The 17,279-nt window shown below is 39.5% G+C and overlaps 1 protein-coding gene and 1 long non-coding RNA gene across 3 annotated transcripts; one reads left to right on the plus strand and one right to left on the minus strand.

Moving 5' to 3' along the window:
- Nucleotides 1–1,454: 1,454 nt before the first annotated feature.
- SLC38A2 (solute carrier family 38 member 2) lies at nt 1,455–16,122 on the minus strand. 2 transcript variants are annotated; one of them, XM_023231242.2, is made up of 16 exons: nt 15,742–16,122; nt 14,413–14,613; nt 14,018–14,099; nt 13,754–13,869; nt 10,527–10,600; nt 10,330–10,422; nt 10,105–10,186; nt 8,342–8,424; nt 7,886–7,944; nt 7,632–7,799; nt 7,147–7,226; nt 6,949–7,049; nt 6,267–6,391; nt 5,734–5,878; nt 5,526–5,623; nt 1,455–4,448 (listed from the first exon to the last, which is right to left on the minus strand). In XM_023231242.2, the coding sequence occupies exons 2-16, from the start codon at nt 14,526–14,528 to the stop codon at nt 4,350–4,352; spliced, it is 1,521 nt and encodes a 506-aa protein (XP_023087010.2). In that variant the 5' UTR covers nt 14,529–14,613; nt 15,742–16,122; the 3' UTR covers nt 1,455–4,349. The 2 variants fall into 2 exon arrangements, with proteins under 2 accessions (XP_023087010.2, XP_023087011.2); XM_023231243.2 differs by lacking the exon at nt 13,754–13,869 and having other exon boundaries at nt 2,620–4,448; nt 15,742–16,075.
- LOC116418948 lies at nt 14,697–17,030 on the plus strand. Its single transcript, XR_004229160.1, has 2 exons — nt 14,697–14,855; nt 16,568–17,030. It is a non-coding gene; the product is annotated as an uncharacterized LOC116418948 (long non-coding RNA).
- Nucleotides 17,031–17,279: the final 249 nt, after the last annotated feature.

The following is a 17,279-nucleotide window of genomic DNA, read 5'->3' on the forward strand; positions in this document are numbered from 1 at the left end:
TTTTTTTTTTTTTTTTTTTTTTTGACAGGGTCTCACTCTGTCATCCTGGCTAGAGTGTAATGGCATGATCATGGCTCACTGCAGCCTTGACCTCCCTGGGCTTCCAAGTGGCAGGGACTATAGGTGCATACCACCTGGCTAATTTTTGTATTTTTTTGTAGAGATGGGGTTTCACCATGTTGCCCAAACTGGTCTCTAACTCCTGGGCTTCAGCAATCCACCCTCCTTGGCCTCCTAAAGTGCTGGGATTAGAGGCATAAGTCACCATGCCTGGCTTCACCCAGTATATTTCTAATTGTAGATAAATTTGCATTCTGGTTCACTTCGGTAATTTTTTGTATTTTATTTGTTTTGTTTGAGACAAAGAGTTTCACTATGCTGTCCAGATTAGTCTCGAGCTCCTGGGCTCAAGTAATGCTATTGCCTAAGCCTCTGGAGTAGCTAGGACTATAGGTATGCCACCACGACCAGTTGGTATCATTTTTTTCCAAAAATAGCACATTTGAAAGTGTATGGATTTTGTTAGAACTCATCTGACACATAACCCTACCCTCTTTCCAATAAGCATGTTAGTTCCATAATGGTAGGTATTCAGTTAGAGCTTGCCTATGAATACATGAAAATTCCACAAGTCATTCTTCAATTGATTTGTTGCAAATTCTGCTGCCTTTCTTAATCCTTCTCATTTGACCATCATTAGTAACTGCATATTAAGTTTCTTGGAGACGTTTCCTGACTTTGGAACTACCATCGAGCATACTTGGCTATCCCAAGGTGTGATCTTTTCTGTTTCAGCTCTGGTTATTTCATTTCACAAGCCTCAAAGCTTTTCAGATTTATCAGTAAGCCATACCTAAACTAGCCTGTGTATCTTAGTAACCTTCCCACTTCGTCACTCAAAACCATGCTGTTACATACATCAGCTTGTCAATTAATTCCTCTTTTCCTGTGGCTTTTTCACCAAATCTGAACATATCCCAACTTCTTTCTAGGCCACTTCATTGCTCCTGGAGTTTGTGCATCAGAATCACCCGAGTGACCTTAAGTAAAACAAAAACCATATCCTGGGCTACCCTACAGCTGGACCTTTGCAATCAGAGAAATTAGGCACCTTTTAGAAAGCTGTGGTTTTAAAAGGCTCTCCAGTTGATTCTGATACATTATTGGCCTATTTATTTCCATCAGCAGGGCTGAGCCTAGGACCTTAAGATTGGCATCTTCCCCCAGGTCTCCAAGACTTTCCATTCCTTCTCACTTTGGAAACTTAGAATCTCTGGGAACCTAAAGTAAAATAAACTTTTTTTCCTGACCATTCTTTTGTTTGTCACAAACATATGGACACCTAGCAGGTGCTAGGTACTGCAGTTACAATGCAAATTGCATTAGACACTGCCTATTCCATTACCTAAAAATAACAAAAACAAACAACAACAAAAAAACAAAAATACTGCTACTCAAGATTAAGCATGTATTTATTTTAGTTCAGTTAAAACAAACATACATTGTTTCATTGAAACGGTGTAGCACTCTTTGCCAACAAGCCATACTAGAATTGTTGGCCTCTAACAGTACAGTAGGGATATTTACACTATATACACAAAGTTAATACACCCAGGTTCTCAAAGGTCTTCCATTACACTAGATCACACTTTATTTCATTACACTAGATCACATTTTGATTACTGCATTTTGAAAATTTATACCTTATTTAAATTTTAAATAAGAGATCTGAATTTGCACCAAGATTTCATGAAAAAATTTAATGTTGTTTATTGCAAATACAATTTAAACACTTTTTTTAGTGTTTGTATACAATTTGTCAATTTTTCAATATTCAATTTTCTGTACAGGTACTTTTGGGACAATTCTTATAGTTACATAATATGAATTCATCAAAATGCAGTTAAGAAACTTACAGGAATATATACACTTGAACCCAAGACCCAAACCTGACATTATATACAACCTATTTACAAATACATATGGACAGACAATATATGTACATAGATTATCATAAATATTGAAAAATAGGTTAGCTTTAATGGATTAATGTTGTTCTATAAATAACATTACAGTTATAACTGAAACATCCACGGAAGACAGTAATGCAAAATGAGGTGACAAGACAGTGGTTTTAATACTGAAGACTGCTCATTAATGGGAATTCATTGTTTAGGAACCTCAAGGCAGACAAAATAGCTCCAAGAGAATCATGCATTGGAATTTTCCCTAGGCAGTTGATTTTGAACCTCAAATAACCAGATGATTGGAGGAGCTTCCTCACATTAATCTGCTGCAGAGTAAAGAATTTTTTTTCCCATTCCTTCCTGGTTGCCACAGTATCTTCTGTAGAAACAACTCTTGGTATTCCCTGGCAGGTCTTAGATACAATGTCAGTAACTTATTCCAGGAGCTCATGCAACTGTGCCAATTCTTGGTCTCAACTAGAGGTGAGGTTCTGCATTTGAATGGAGTGTCTAAAGCCCAATTAAATGAAAGCAGTGCTGTAGAATCTGTCTTCCCACTGCCTATTTGTAGATGGTCCCCAATTATTTTATCTTCATAGGAACAGACAAAAGTGGACCAATGGTTTCACCCAATGTAGCACTACAAGACGTCTTCCAGTTCCATAAGGGTCCTTACACATGTATCTTGTTTGTTAATTTAGTCACATATAATACAAGAATGTGTAACAAAAACCACGTCTGCCACATTTCTGGCCCTTGCCCCAAACTCAACATTTTTAGTTCAAGGGCAAACCTTAGAGCCAGATGACCAATTGACAATTCCATTATTTGCTTCCCTCAACCACTTAATGGAATTATGTATATTAGATTTTAGACATTATGCCTGATGAGCGAAGTACCACATTATTTTAATAATATATTCACCATACACTGTGACGTACGATAAATGTGCTCTTAAAGCCAAGTTTCAAAGTAATTATTTTCACTTCTAACCAGGATTGAAATGGAAGGGTTGACATGCAGTTGGACCAAAACGACTAACACTCAGTTTGCACTGTTTTCCCTAGCTAACCATTTGTTGGATGTAAACAAGTAATTCTACGTTGTACAAGAATGAGATGACAGTCCAGTGCAAATGAGTTTTTATAAAGCTTACTGCATGAGAAACCCAGTGGCCTACACAAAGAGAACTTACATCATACCAAACATAGGTGTACCCTGTGGATTAGACCTCTACTGTAGACAAAACATGAACACAACTAAGCCATACATTGTCAAGTAATTCACACTTCCAGTAGGTGAGCATTTTGAAAAAGTGTACTCTCTGGACACAATAATTTTGGCCTATTGCCATCAAATGCCCATTTTCCACTGCTGGAAGCAATGTCAAAAAAGGGCTGGCCCAAAAAAACACCCAGAGCTGTCAATACCAACACTGGAGACAGATGCAACTGAATAAACCCTGTCTTACCCAATTGCACTATTTGGTACCTCAAAATTAGTTATTTTATTTCCCACAGAAATATCTGCATTATCTTCCATTCTAATAAGCTGAAGACACAAACATTTCAGTCTGAATGAACCAAATTGTTTAGGGACAGAGAAGAAAAGTGATGAACAGAGTTCATCTGATTTGGTATAGCAATAATCAATCAATCATCTTTTAAGTAATGGTGACGTTTAAATGGAAAAAAACTACGCTCCTAATTCATGGTACAATTTTTCATTATATCATTTTCTCTAAAAATTATTTTGGGTAAAAAAGTATTTGGCTTATTATGCCTACAAAAAGGCAAATCATTTCATTATAGTAATATTCATTTTTAAATACCAATGAAATTATTTTATGGAATTTATTGATAACTGCTTCTGAATAAAGTTCAAAAAAAGCAATTTTTTAAAAGTAAAAGAGTGCTTCTGAGGTCTTTAAGTATTTTTGGTACAAAAAATAATAGTGTTTTTCTCAATGGTTATTCAATACTTTGCTGTAAATTAAGAAGAATTATTTCTCACATCGAATGGTTCCATTAGGCACATTCAAGTAAAATCATAAAATATCCAAGTTAAACAATGACACAGCCAAGCATGTGGCTTGATAAAAGTTAAGAGTTCGTCCATTCTCTGGAATGGAATAAAATTGTCACTTCCCTTAACCCGAGACTCGTGGTTTTGTTGTTTATATCCATTTCTAACATACAGATAAGTTTCTTTAAAAAAAAAAAAAAAAAAAAAAAGTTCACTTATTCTGCACTCAGAAGAACCAGCGAGGAATCTGCACTTCAAAAGGAAGTGAAACTGAAAATATTAGGTGAAATTTCATAGTAGTTGAGTTTACTCAACACTGGCATCAGATGCACTGAGTTTGAGTTTGAGTGGTGCCAATTAATGACCACCTCCAGGTGCATTGTGTACCCAATCCAAAACAATCAAGGCCATGCTTCCGGTCATCACCAGTATGCCACTTAACAGGAAGAACAAAGCCTGCAATGAGCATAGAGAAAATTGATCAGTAAGTAATAAAACATACATGCTAAACATTTCTTTTTCTACTTTTTGAAATGTGCTTTAATTACTAAAGTTTATCTACTGTATCATGTTCTACAGAATGAGTATTTAACTTGCTAAATATAAACTCCTAAGTGATCAGTAAGTTATCTGCAGTACAAAATAACTATCTTTGAGGCCTTCTGAACTTTTTCACTTTTTCATTCCTTTGTCTCAAGTGAAAAGGGAATTTTCTTGCTAAACAAACTGCTTCATATAGAGCTGGACTGGATTTTTTGCAATTTTTTAGAGCAAAAGTCAAGTCACAAAATCAAACCCAAAACATCCTAAAATGCAGCAAAAGTCAAAGCCAGAGGTCTTCCCAGGAAATACTAATTCCTAAATCCTACTCTTCAATACTGCCACTATGTAATTTAGAGTAAAACAAGATGACAGTTGTTGGTTTATAAACAATTCCAGTACTCTAATCAGAGCAGAATGAAGGTGGAAAATAATGACTAAAAAGCAGTCTTTTTCCTAAATACCACCCACCAGGATTCTGGTACTAGGAACCACATCATTTGTGGTTAGCACATCATTCTCTGCCACCAGCTGGTACTACATTTTCGAGTAGGTACATAATAGTAAACACTGTGGAGAGACGGCCTCCCTGAGAGCTTCACTCTGAAGATGGTCAGTCTCATTCAACTAAACGCCCTTCCTTCTCTTTTATATATTCAATGCCCATTTAAGTCCCTGTCACACAGTAGGCAGTCCAATGAAAACTGGTTGAACAAATGTTGAAAGCTTAGTATCTCACACTAGTCTTCATCCCTATTCCTATCTCCAAAGTATCTAATAACTTTATTGCAATTAACTTAAGTATTTATTAGATGGCAAACTATCTTTCCCCTTCCCTCCACAATCTTCCATCTGTGAAGTATACTATTACAAAAATGTTTACTGGAAACTTCAAAGTGAAACCACAACAAATAACAGCTATGAGAATAAAATTAAAATCAGTTAGAGAAATTTATATTACTACTGTTTCTATGGTGATAATCTTTCACTCACCCCAATCTTTTGTACAGATTTCATAGGTTCTTTCTTCACCAACTTGATATAGAAGGCAGAAGGAAGAATAAAAATCAACATAGCAGCTGCAGATGCACCTGTAAAAGAACATTTGTTTCTTGAGGATTCAATGAACCACTTGTCATTCATTCTTTAAATCTTAAAATCCCTGATGTCTGAATCAACTTTGATGCTTTCTAAAACTTACCAATAAAACCAAAGATATCCCTAATAGTTGGGACAAAGATGACAAGTAAATTGGTAAATGCCAAGATAGACACTGTAATGAGACTATGACGCCACCAACTGAAATCTTTTGATGCACACAACAAGTGAGTTACAGAACTCCGGATCTGCAAAAATAAATAAATAAATAAAATGTATTTTAAAAATAATAGCAATATAAAATTTAAAAATCCAGCTCCAATGAATGAAAGGAATGCCCAAGTAACAAGGAATCTATCCAAAATAGTAACTATTTCTAAATAAAACTGTGCCTCTTTCTCTGCTGTTTCCTGAACATCTGAACACTTAAAAGATCATTTTATATCTTATGGTGAAAAAAAAGTCCCCAGGATATTTTGAAAATATACACTGTATTTTTTAAAAGTCCCTTCAAAACCACCACCAACTTAGTATTGTTCTACTGGTGTTTCCCTTCTTCCAAAAGATGAAAATCTCACAAATATTCACATGTTTAAAAACTCATTCCTACTGAAAGCAGAGCAAGTGATTACTTACTGGGAAAATAACTACTGGTACTGTCAGGGTCACAGCCACTAACACAGCCAGACGGACAATGAGAAGAAGAATATCAGTTCCCAAGATAGTAGAGTAGGTATGAAGCAATTCTGACTCAACATGTTCTACAGGGAAATACCAAAAAAACTTTTGAGTGTCTGTTTTCATTGAAGACCAAGTAGAAAATTTAACAGCAAAATGTGCACCAGTTATTTAGCTACTCACAAAACGACTATAAACTAAGAGGCTAATAAGATTAGTTTGGAATTATGCTTAATGCAATTAAAGTAACATTGAAGGAAAATTTTTCTAAATACCACATAGAGATTTAGCCACATGACTCCCATTAAAAGCAACAGGAGTTAAACAGCTAAATCTCCTGGCTTGGCTTATAATTTGTGTTTGTGTTATACAGTCTGAAGGTGATGGGAGAGGAGACAGGCAAGATGAACTCAGAGGCTGGCATATCATACAAACATGCCATCAAATGATTAATGATGTTTTCAAACCTGGATTCTAGATATTACTGATTAAATACACTACAGAAAATTCTAAGCTCTAAATATAATTTCTCATCACAAATATGAAATATTTTTAAAGTGATGGAACTATACACAGAAAAGTAGCAGTTTCATTTCAATAAGCTTTTTTTTTTTTTTTCGGTAAAGGAAGCATTATTTACCATAAAATGTTAGGTATCCGAAGAGGGCAGCAAGCAGGTACATGAGAAACATAGCAAAAAATGAAATCTTGGACACATTCATCATTCTTCTACGGCTGCGGCTATGTAATTCAAAAGAAAATTCAAATGTGTATTTCAGCAGCAGTTACAGCAGTTGTCTAATCTTTTCTCAAACTGATATAAAAATGAAGTACTCACTCTTTCAGTTCTTCATAGATGGGAAGAATAGCAGGATGACAGACAAATGAAAAGGTCAGAATTGGCACAGCATAGACAGTCTGAAACAAAACGTAAAAACCTACTTAATCTGATGTAACAAACTCATGCTGTCACATTTCTGCAGCATATATTTTATGTAAACAATCTTAGAATCAAAGCCTGAAAGTTTCCTTTGTGTAATTAGCTTCCATTCCTCTAATCTGTTCATGAAGTATGATCAGTATCCTCACTTCTGAATGTGTCAATTATTAGCACCATATTATTATCTCATTTTTCGATCTATTTTAAGATGTAAATCAAAACTTTCCTCACAGTCCTCAATAATTAGCTAATCACATGTTTTCTAAGAAGCACCTGCTATCCTCCTCCCTTTATCCTGGGAGTTATTTTTAAATTTCCAGTGAATAGCTTCTCTCTTTTCTTCCCTAAACTCTTCTTTTGAGAAAATAAGCATATTTAGTTACCTGTGAGTTGAAAATAAAATAGTGAGGTCTGCAAGAGTCATTTTCAGTCACGTTATGTGACAAATCAGGTACGAGAGCTGTTGGCTGTGTTAAGGTGGTGTTTATTGTTTCATTAATTATCAAAGCAGCTTCCACAGGACACGGAACCTGAAATTTCTTGCAAATGACCTAAAAATATATTATTTTGCATGTGTTAAACTAAGTGACATGGCAGGGTTTACAAAAAATATTTTCTTAAGAAAAATCATACCCACCACAATCAGAAAGAACACCATACACAACAAGGAAAAGCCACTGGTATATCCCAAATATCCTAGAAGGTGGGTAGCAGGAATTAGTATTAGTTTAATGAAACAGATTTAAAGCAAATATATTTTTCCCACTGAATAACTCAATTCTGCTGGGAAGACTTTAGGTACTAAAGTATGGCTACAGTACTAAATTTCTAATTCTTATGATACTAAAATATAGAATTATTTAAATATACTTGTCATAACTCAAGCTAATAAAAACTATGATTTGCATTATTTCTTACAAAGTACAATATATAGTGTCAATTAAATATTTTGGCTTCTAAATGTTGCATGCTATGAGTCCCAAAGATATACCTTTCTAGGGCTTTTTCATTCTGACTAATTTCTATTAAGAGAAAGCCCAACTAACTGGTGAAAGGCTCATTTCAATTCTCTTTTAGAGATGAGTTTGCTCACCTAAATTTCTAAACAGCGACAAAGGAAGAATGAGTATCAATGACACCAACAGAACCAAATAGTCACCATTCAGATACCACAATCTAAAGAAAACAGAAACAAGGTCAAAACAGTCACAGATATCTTCTGAATAATATATATTTCTTCTAATAGGACTCATTTTATAGAAATACCATGAAAACAAACACAAAAAAAGACATGTTTGGAAAAAGTTTCCCTTGTTCAAGATAGGAATAACTTTTTAACTTTGTGTGCTAGATGAATATTTACTCAGGTTAGAAGTCGGGTATGAAACAGTGCAACTTTTGTCCCACTACTTGCTCTGGGAAAGCTGCCAGCTGATTCATAACACAAAATGCTTCTCAAAGACTTGATACTAACGCAGGGAACAAAGCTGCTTTGTTAAGCCAGTAATCTTATCTTTAAGCACTTTCAGAAAAATTGTACACCAACTTTGGTACAGCTTTAGCATGTAATTTCTAATGCTGGAAACTAAAAAATTTTAAAACAAGTTTTTTTTCCAGACATGTTAGCAAATATACTTATTAAACATTTCAATGAGGAAAAGTTTTCATAAAATGCATAAGCAAACTGCCCCCTACACCCCAGAAAAATTATAAAACTCAGTCCCCCAAACCAGGACTTATTCCAGGTTATCAGAGTATATTGTGACATCTTGAACCACCTTTAACTCCAAAGACAGCCAAAAATATCCCTTTTGAACTTATAGAAAACATTATGTATGTCCCCTAAGCCTTTTCCTTTTTAGGTAAATCATGAATTGCACTCTCTTCTAAATCACTATTTTCAAATTCTAATTGCCTCATAAATTCTGTTCACTTCAGCAGTAAGTACTCTGTAGAACACTAATTTTAAAGACCAGCTTAAAAAATTAAATTTCTAAAGCCACATCTTCGATAACGGCACTTCTCTATTTTGACATAATGAGCTGCACGTAGGGTGGGAAGTAAATTACCCTTCCCCATGTTTACTTTAGATAAAAACCTGTGAGTTCACTGGGATGAATAACTTTGCTAGAAGAAAATGGTTTCTATAGCATGCCCAAACATTTTCTCGCACAGTATCCCTTATCCAAAATGTTGAGTATCCCTTATCCAAAATGCTTGGGACCAGAAGTGTTTTGGACTTTGGAGTATCTGCATATACATATTTGAAGTATCTTGGAGATGGGACTGTAGTCTAAACACAAAATTCACTTACGTTTCCTATACACCTTCTTAAACCCACAGCCTAAAGGTGATTTTATGCAATATTTTAATTAATTTTGCACACCTGTCACGAGATCAGGTGTGAATTTTCCACTTGTAGCGTCACATTGGCACTCAAAAAAAGTTTTGGATTTCAGATTAGGGATGTCCAACCTGTATTTTGCATTGAACAGATTAAGTCTTAAGAATTCCAAACTTACAAAAATAGGATGGATTAATTTTTAATGTAATTCAAAGCTTCAGTCCTCACTTAGGATATATATTAAAAACAGCTATAACTTTTTTAAGTATGAACATAAAGACAGAAAGCAAGTTCTAGAAAACCTGTTTTAGAAATTAAGATATCCAAAATTGTGGGGCTAGCTACTATCTTTTGGCCTTTCATTCTCCGAAGTTCGAATTAGTTTACGGGTCAGTTTCAAAAGGAACATTTATGGATAACTAATCATCATTTTATATACAACTTTGATAAAAATATATCCAACCACTTTTGACTATAATTGTTTCTTATGAGTAACCTTACTTAGCACTTACCCAGTGTTATCTTCAATGTCCATTAATGCCTGGATCACCAAAGGCAACTCATATTTCACTATGAAGAGGTAGCTTGACATAGCTAGAGGAAAACAAAATTATACCATTACAAGTGCAAAATGTGGCACGCGACACCAAAACGCGTATGTCACCACTCTGTGCTATACAATGGTGCTAGACAATGAGCATAAAGTCTACCCAAACCGTCTTTTGAAAAATTCTTACCTCCAATGTTCTGCATTGTAATTGATCCAGATGCTGCAAGCTTTCCAACTAATCCAAATGCCTTATATCCCAATTGTTCATACAATAAAGACCCTACAATTTGAAGAACACAGAAGCATGAAGCCAAGGATTTTAAAAGAGAAATAAAATCATGATAGGTATACATTGTTTTAGAAAAATCAAGAATGCTATCATACCTCCTTCATTGGCAGTCTTTAAAAGGAGATGAACAGAATACAGGGAAAATATTGACACAAACGTCAAGAGAATTCTGATGAGAGAAGGAAAAGGCACAGGGTTATAAATAAGCATGGCTATATTTAAAGACAACTCTTTCTGGTTGTTTAAATAACATTATGTGTGAAACTTGTCCTATTTGTGTCAAAATGCCCTGAAGAACTGGCATTTCCTCTCCTGCTAACTGGAGTGTCAACATTGTCTCTTGCCTGGCAGTAAAAACTTGCATCATTTCTCAGGTGATAGTTCTACAGCATTGGTTAGGAACAAGGATGTCTACCCACTGAGCCAAACACAGCATGAGACACTGGAAAGCTCAACTTCCCAGTGGAGTTTGAAACTTGTATTTTGATTCTGGCACCACAATAATGAGCTGTATGCTTGCCACCTTTCTGCATTTCAATAGTTCCCTTTATCTGTAAAATATCAGTAATATCCGCTACTAAACCTAGCCCACAAGATTCTTGTGAAATTCAACTGAGACAGGTTCAGGAAAGGTTTTAAAACTACATGGACCATATACATATAAACAGGAACGAGAGGCCAGGTGCAGTGGCTCATGCCTGTAATCCCAGCACTCTAGGAGGCTGGGGCAGGATGACTGCTTGAGGTCAGGAGTTCGAGACCAGCCTGGACAACATAACATACGGAAAACCCATCTCTACCAAAGGAAAAAAAAAAAGCCAGCTGTGGTGGTGTATACCTACAGTCTCAGCCACTCAGGCTGAGGTGGGGGTATCACTTGAGCCCAGTAGTTTGCCACTGCACTCAGCCTGGAGGACAAAATGAAATACTGTCTTTTTTTTAAAGAAAAAAAAAAAAAAAAAGGAAAAGAATGTAAGGGGGAAATGACACTAACATGATACTAACATTTTAAGAGTGAGGCACTACAAGCTTTACTAACAACTGGGCACAAATCAGAGAACTAACCATTGTAATGACATACTACATTGCACCCCATGGCAAGGAATACAGGCCCAGTATTGTCACAGTTAAAACAATGTCTGTGCTAAAATGAGTAGGGTATCAGCTTGACTGTCTAAGCCTTTCCTCCCTTGACCCTTTCACTTGGATTCAGCAAGAGAAAAAAAAAATAAGGTAACATAGAGTGACTAAAGGGACCCTAATGTCACTTTATTTTCCTTTAGGGTAAGGGTTCTCCCTCATTCCAGCTTTACTTTTCTTCCACCTAGGAGAGTCCAGAGATACAGACTAATTTTTAAAAGAAATTAAATAACAAAACAGGGAAACTCATAGAAAACCCTACAAAAGAGAAGAGTTGCATATTTTTTGATTCCGTGTGAGCAAATTGCACGCAGTACCATGTAAGGTGCTGACAAAGAAACTGATGTCTATTAGTTAAACAGAGGAAGTGGCTTTACATTACCATTCTAAATGCCAGAAGTTTTACAGGGCCTAGTCTGAGGTGACATTATCAACCTCACTTCTAACTGGAGAAAAGATGTTGGTTTAATTAAAAACAAACCAAATTAAGTCCTTCCATGTCTTACACTGAAATGACGAGCAGTGAATAGACTTTGTAACCTTTGAGGTCACTTTCAACCTTGAAATTGATTCTACTTAAAAAGGTTAGCTATAGAGTTGTTGAAGTGGACCGTGGCAGCCATGTGGTTTTTGGCCCATTTAACTCTATGCTTCTAAATATGAAGTACATACTGATGAATAAAATCACACTTTAGCAATCTTATTTAGCTATTTAGTAAAGTGGTAAATCAATGACATAAGCACCTATTAAAGTATAATTCCAAGAGTACAAGGGTTACATCAGAATTTGACCTTCACTTATGAAACAGAGGTGCCATTTAATCTCCTTTAAATTCTTACTTTAACTACACCGGCTGCACTCTAAAACTGCCTCGTTTTTATACCAAGCACTAACAAGGATTTCAAATATTCAACAGTGATGCCATTCGGATTCTCCACTAAAAATTCCTGAAATTCTAGGATTCTACGTAAATCGCTGGTCCTTCACCTTAGTAAGGGTTCTCTCAAAAAGCCTCATCCTAACTGAAGCAAGCCAGAGTGAATCCTAGCATCTAGTACTCAAAGCCAGGCTTAACCTCAGTGTGGAATTTCACAAAGCAGAGATTTGCAAAGGTCTGCTTTTCTTTTCATGAACGTTCTATCATGCTGGAGAAAATAACTTGAGTAGAAGGCACCAGTCAGCTAAGTAAAACATATCTGTCACAAAGGGACAATTCCATGCTATATACGTGTGGTTTCCTTATCTGCACAATGAAGGCATTAAGTTACACAATCCTCCGCAGAAATTGCCTTAGCCAGGGGTCCACGGGTACTTAAACTTAAGGGCTATGACACAAACATCACTGAAAAATACATGCTTAAGACTGCATGTATTTTTGTTTTGTGCTTTTTCCCTGGAAATAAGATCCACAATTTTCCATCATATTCTCCAAGAGTCAGTGATGCAAAAATGGCTAAGAACCACTGCTCTGAAGTCTTCTGTACCTTTAAGAGTCTATCCAGGTATTGATGCTGGAAAGCACAGGAGTAATTAAGTCTAACTGTGCAACTGTGGGGGGAACCATTTAAAAACAAGTACTTACTAAAATACTCATTTTTTTGCCACGACATGTGGCAATCGAATAGGTCTGACAAAAGCAAACATTAAAAAAACATGTATGGATTGCTTTTCAGGGTCCAGAAAATTATGACTCCTTCGTCTTAAAACAAACATGTTCCAGGCTGGGTAAATACCACCACACCTTGTATGTTTACAGGTATTTTCTTTTCCTTATTCATGTAAGGGGCCACAGGTCCTTAAGAACTGTGTCAATTTAACAAACTGATTTGGAGCTTAATAGGATTTTCAGCTTCTCAAAATTTATACCTACCCTGGATTTAGCCATAGTTCTTTTTCAGTAGCTACCATCTGTTACAATTTTGTTTTAACTATTCCCACTGACTTAGAAGACTTCTGGCTTAATCTGTCAGTTTTAAGGACTGCCCTATTTTTTTCTAGTTGGCTTTCTTGATATTGTGCAGTATGTAGCAGAATAAAGAGATTTTTGGGGTTTCTCATACTTTTAATTTTAAGCAAGTAACTTGAGTCAGCTACTGCAACTGTAAACTCAGTTTCTGGAGCCAAAATGTTTTATCATAGTAACTGCCCTGCATGGCAGACTCACTACTTACACATACTTACATAAAAAGAGCAATTCCAGTATTAGCCATGGCATAAGAAAGCCCAAGGATTCCACTGCCCACAATCGCATTGCTCAGATTAAATACTGACATTCCAAAGGAAGTAGTACCTGGATGCTACATAGAGGGAAAACGATAACCAAACATATAACAATAATTAAATGGAGAAAACCAGGTTTGGGCAAGTTAGATTTGAATTCTAAAAGTAAAACTATTCTTTTACTCCATAAAGCCACTGACAGACAAATTATTATTTTTAACTTACAAATTCTGTTTCATACTTCTTCTTCCCCATATTCGATTCAAGTAAAAAGTTCTGGTTTTCAGGATCTACATCTGCATAATGGCTACAAAAAATATAGACATATATAATTGTAAACTGGATTGAAATATCATTATACACAAGACTGCTTGAATATAAAATACCCCTACCAGCATAGTTCTGATACAACACCCTTACTTAAATGTATAAATATTAACTAGGAGTTGACTTTCACACGAGCTATCTTGTCATTACAAGATAATCGGATACTCTTTCAGAGATGACACACATTCTCTAAATGCTATAGCGAATTAAAGCAATGGAAGCAAATTCCTAGGTAACTCCCTGAACCCAACCCATGCAAGCCGTTTTTTCAAAAGTGTCACAACTTCTCCCACCTTTTCAGAGCAGCTTGCTTGGTGGGGTAGGAGTAGTTGAAGTCGCTGTTTGAACTGTAGCTGCTGCTGTCTTCATCCGGGGAAATATTGAACCGTCCCATTTCGGCCTTCTTCATGCTAAGCACTGGGAGGAATCGGATGCAGCTAGCAGCGCTGGGCTCCTTTTGTCCTTGGTCGTGGGTGCACTGGCCGCGAGTCGGCCTGCGAAAGTAGAGAAGGCGCGTCAGGACTGCAGCGCCCGCCCGCCGTGGTCAGGTGACGCCGCCGGGAGGCGCAGCGCGGCTGATTCATCCCAGGCCAGGCGAGTGGAAAAGTACCAGCCGCGCGCGAGGGGCGGGGGCGCGCCGAGGGGCGGAAAAGTACAGACGGCTGAGCCGCGGAGAACAAAGATGATTCCACCGCTGTGCTGCGGCCGCCGAGGCCCCCTACTCCGGCAGATTTCAGTATTTCACCCTCTCTATTGTCCCCAGTCGGAATGGAGGGGGCGAAGAGGGCTCTGTTTTGCTTTTTCCCAGCCGCTGCAAACGTGCACAGGCACTCAGGGCACACATCCAGCCCCGACCCTCGTGTGCATGCAACCTAGGGGCACGGCTTCCCGTTTCTAGCATTTGGAACAGCAATGCTGCGTAATCTGTCCTTTACTGCCCGGAGTCCCCACACCGGGAAATGCCTCTGCCGCAGACAGCCTTCCCCAGAAGGAGGCGGAAAGGGCCGACACTACTCCTCTCTCGAGGGGGGAGAACGCCTGGGCCCCGGGAGCTGGGGGTTTATTTACACACGCGCGCGCCAGTGCCCTCAAGCACACCCGTCCACAAGCAGCTGGCCCGCGAGTGCTTCGCCCGCCCAGCCCCTCCTATGTCTGGAAAGCAAACTGATGCAATATCGATCGTCGATTGTCAAATGTTCTCAACTTGTCTTCCCCAATCTTGGCCTCTCCTATAATACATGCCCAAGCTCACCTCCGCCGCCCCCAGATTCCTGGTTCCCTGGACTTAATTTTTTTTTTTTTATTAAATGCAAATCAGTCACAAGACTTGCCGCAGCAGAGCCGCGGGCCAGGCTGGCTCCCCTCCCCCTAATGGGAAGATGCGGCTCCGCACCGGGCAGACACGCGGCCCCGGCCCAGCGCCTGCTCTCCTGCCCACGTCGCGGGCGCGACCCCCGCGCGGCGGGCCAGGATGGAAGGCTGGCCATGCCAACCGACAACGCCCGCCTCGAAAGGAAACGGACCCCGCGGTCGCCTTCCCGCGCGGCCCCTCCCGGAAGCCCCTCCCCCACTCTCGCCCGGGTCCCGGGCCCTCCCCACAGACACCCCCCCGCACGCGTTACCTCGGTGGTCTGTGTTCTTGTACCCCAGAAACCTCAAGCAGACGTCTTCGGTGGGTTTCTCTCAGTCAAATACAAATCATAAAAAGCAAACAAAAAATTTCCCCAAATCCAACAACAGGCAGGAAAAATAATTTTAATAAAAAAGGAAATGACAAATTGCGCCCCAATCCTCCGGCGTCCGCCGTGTCAAAGGAAAGGCGCGAGTGTGCGGGAACGCGTGGTCGGGCTGCTGCTGCTGATAGCAGTACTGGAAAGGCGTTCACTAGGGCGGCGGCGTCGCGGGGCTCTGGAGCAGCACTTCCAGCGGCGGGTTATAGCGGCACCCTGGGACGCGTCAGTGGGCGGGGCCGCGGCCGCCCGGGCGCCTTCTCTTTGTGTATCAACACCACCTGGGCCCCACCTCCGACCCGCCCAGCCCGAGGCCCCGCCTCCCTGCACCTCCCTCTGCGGCCCGCGCCTGCGGCCCAGCCCCGCCCGCGGGCGCCCCCAAGACTCTCCCGCAAAGCCAAAGCCCACTCTCCAGCTTCCTATATAGTCTGGAAAGACCCCCAGATGCTGCGCCTGCCTATCCTTTTCAGCCCGGGTTGGTGCTCAACACTTGCGGTTGTCTTCGAGGAGCCATCTCCTTAAAATTTTCTCCTGTCCGAGTCACCAGCAGTCCTTGCTTTGGGGGCACATATCAAGGCTTTTCGGAGACACCACCCTCCCAACCAAACACTTTCTTGATTGTTATTTTTTGTGATATACGGTGAGGTTTTGTCTCACAAACTTGGGCCAAGGCAGCAAGGTTGTCCTGGTGGTTTGTTGTTCTTTCTTTTCCACCTAGACCTGCTTTCACTCTTCAAAACTAGCCCGAAGTCAGCGAGCAGCTCCTTTTCGGGATGTCCTTTTTGTACGGCCATGGAAAACCGGACTAGCGGAAAGGCTACCTCTTGGCCAGCAAGCCAGACCCCTTAGAAGGAGGCCCCACTGGGGAGCCCGGCACTCCTAAGGCTGCTTGGGAGTCCCCAGTTTTCCATTCGCTGACACGTTGCTTCTCTTATCCCACCACCGCCGCCCCCTGCAAAGGCACTGCCTTGTCTGAATGCGGGTCTGAGGCGCTTTCTGCAGAGCCTAGTCCTTTCCCTTCAGTGGTGATGTGGTCTTGCTGACCCAGGTAACTAGGGGGCCCCTTCACTGTGAAGAAATTGGTGCTGCGGGAAAGGCAAGACTCACTCCCTTGCTGGAAACAAAGACCCCTTAGGAGAGAGAAATGTTCGTGGAATGAATGAATAAACAAGTTTGACCTACTGCTCTCTTCCTTATGGGGACGTGGGAGAAACTGGGCAGGGCACAAAGGAAAGGGCTGGGTGTGATCACAATTTTTGCTTTCAATGTTTTACTGAGGAAATCTGTACAACTGCCTATTTCCGCCGCACATGAGGCTTCGGGTGCCCTCGCCTGCACCAGTGTTTATGATTGACAAGCGAGGGCCCAATTTCCCCCATCACACTCCTGTGTTCCCTACTCCAAACCTTCTACTACGCTCATGCCAGTCT

This window comes from Piliocolobus tephrosceles, chromosome 10 (genome assembly GCF_002776525.5).
Source record: "Piliocolobus tephrosceles isolate RC106 chromosome 10, ASM277652v3, whole genome shotgun sequence".
Classification (NCBI taxonomy): Eukaryota; Metazoa; Chordata; class Mammalia; order Primates; family Cercopithecidae; genus Piliocolobus; species Piliocolobus tephrosceles.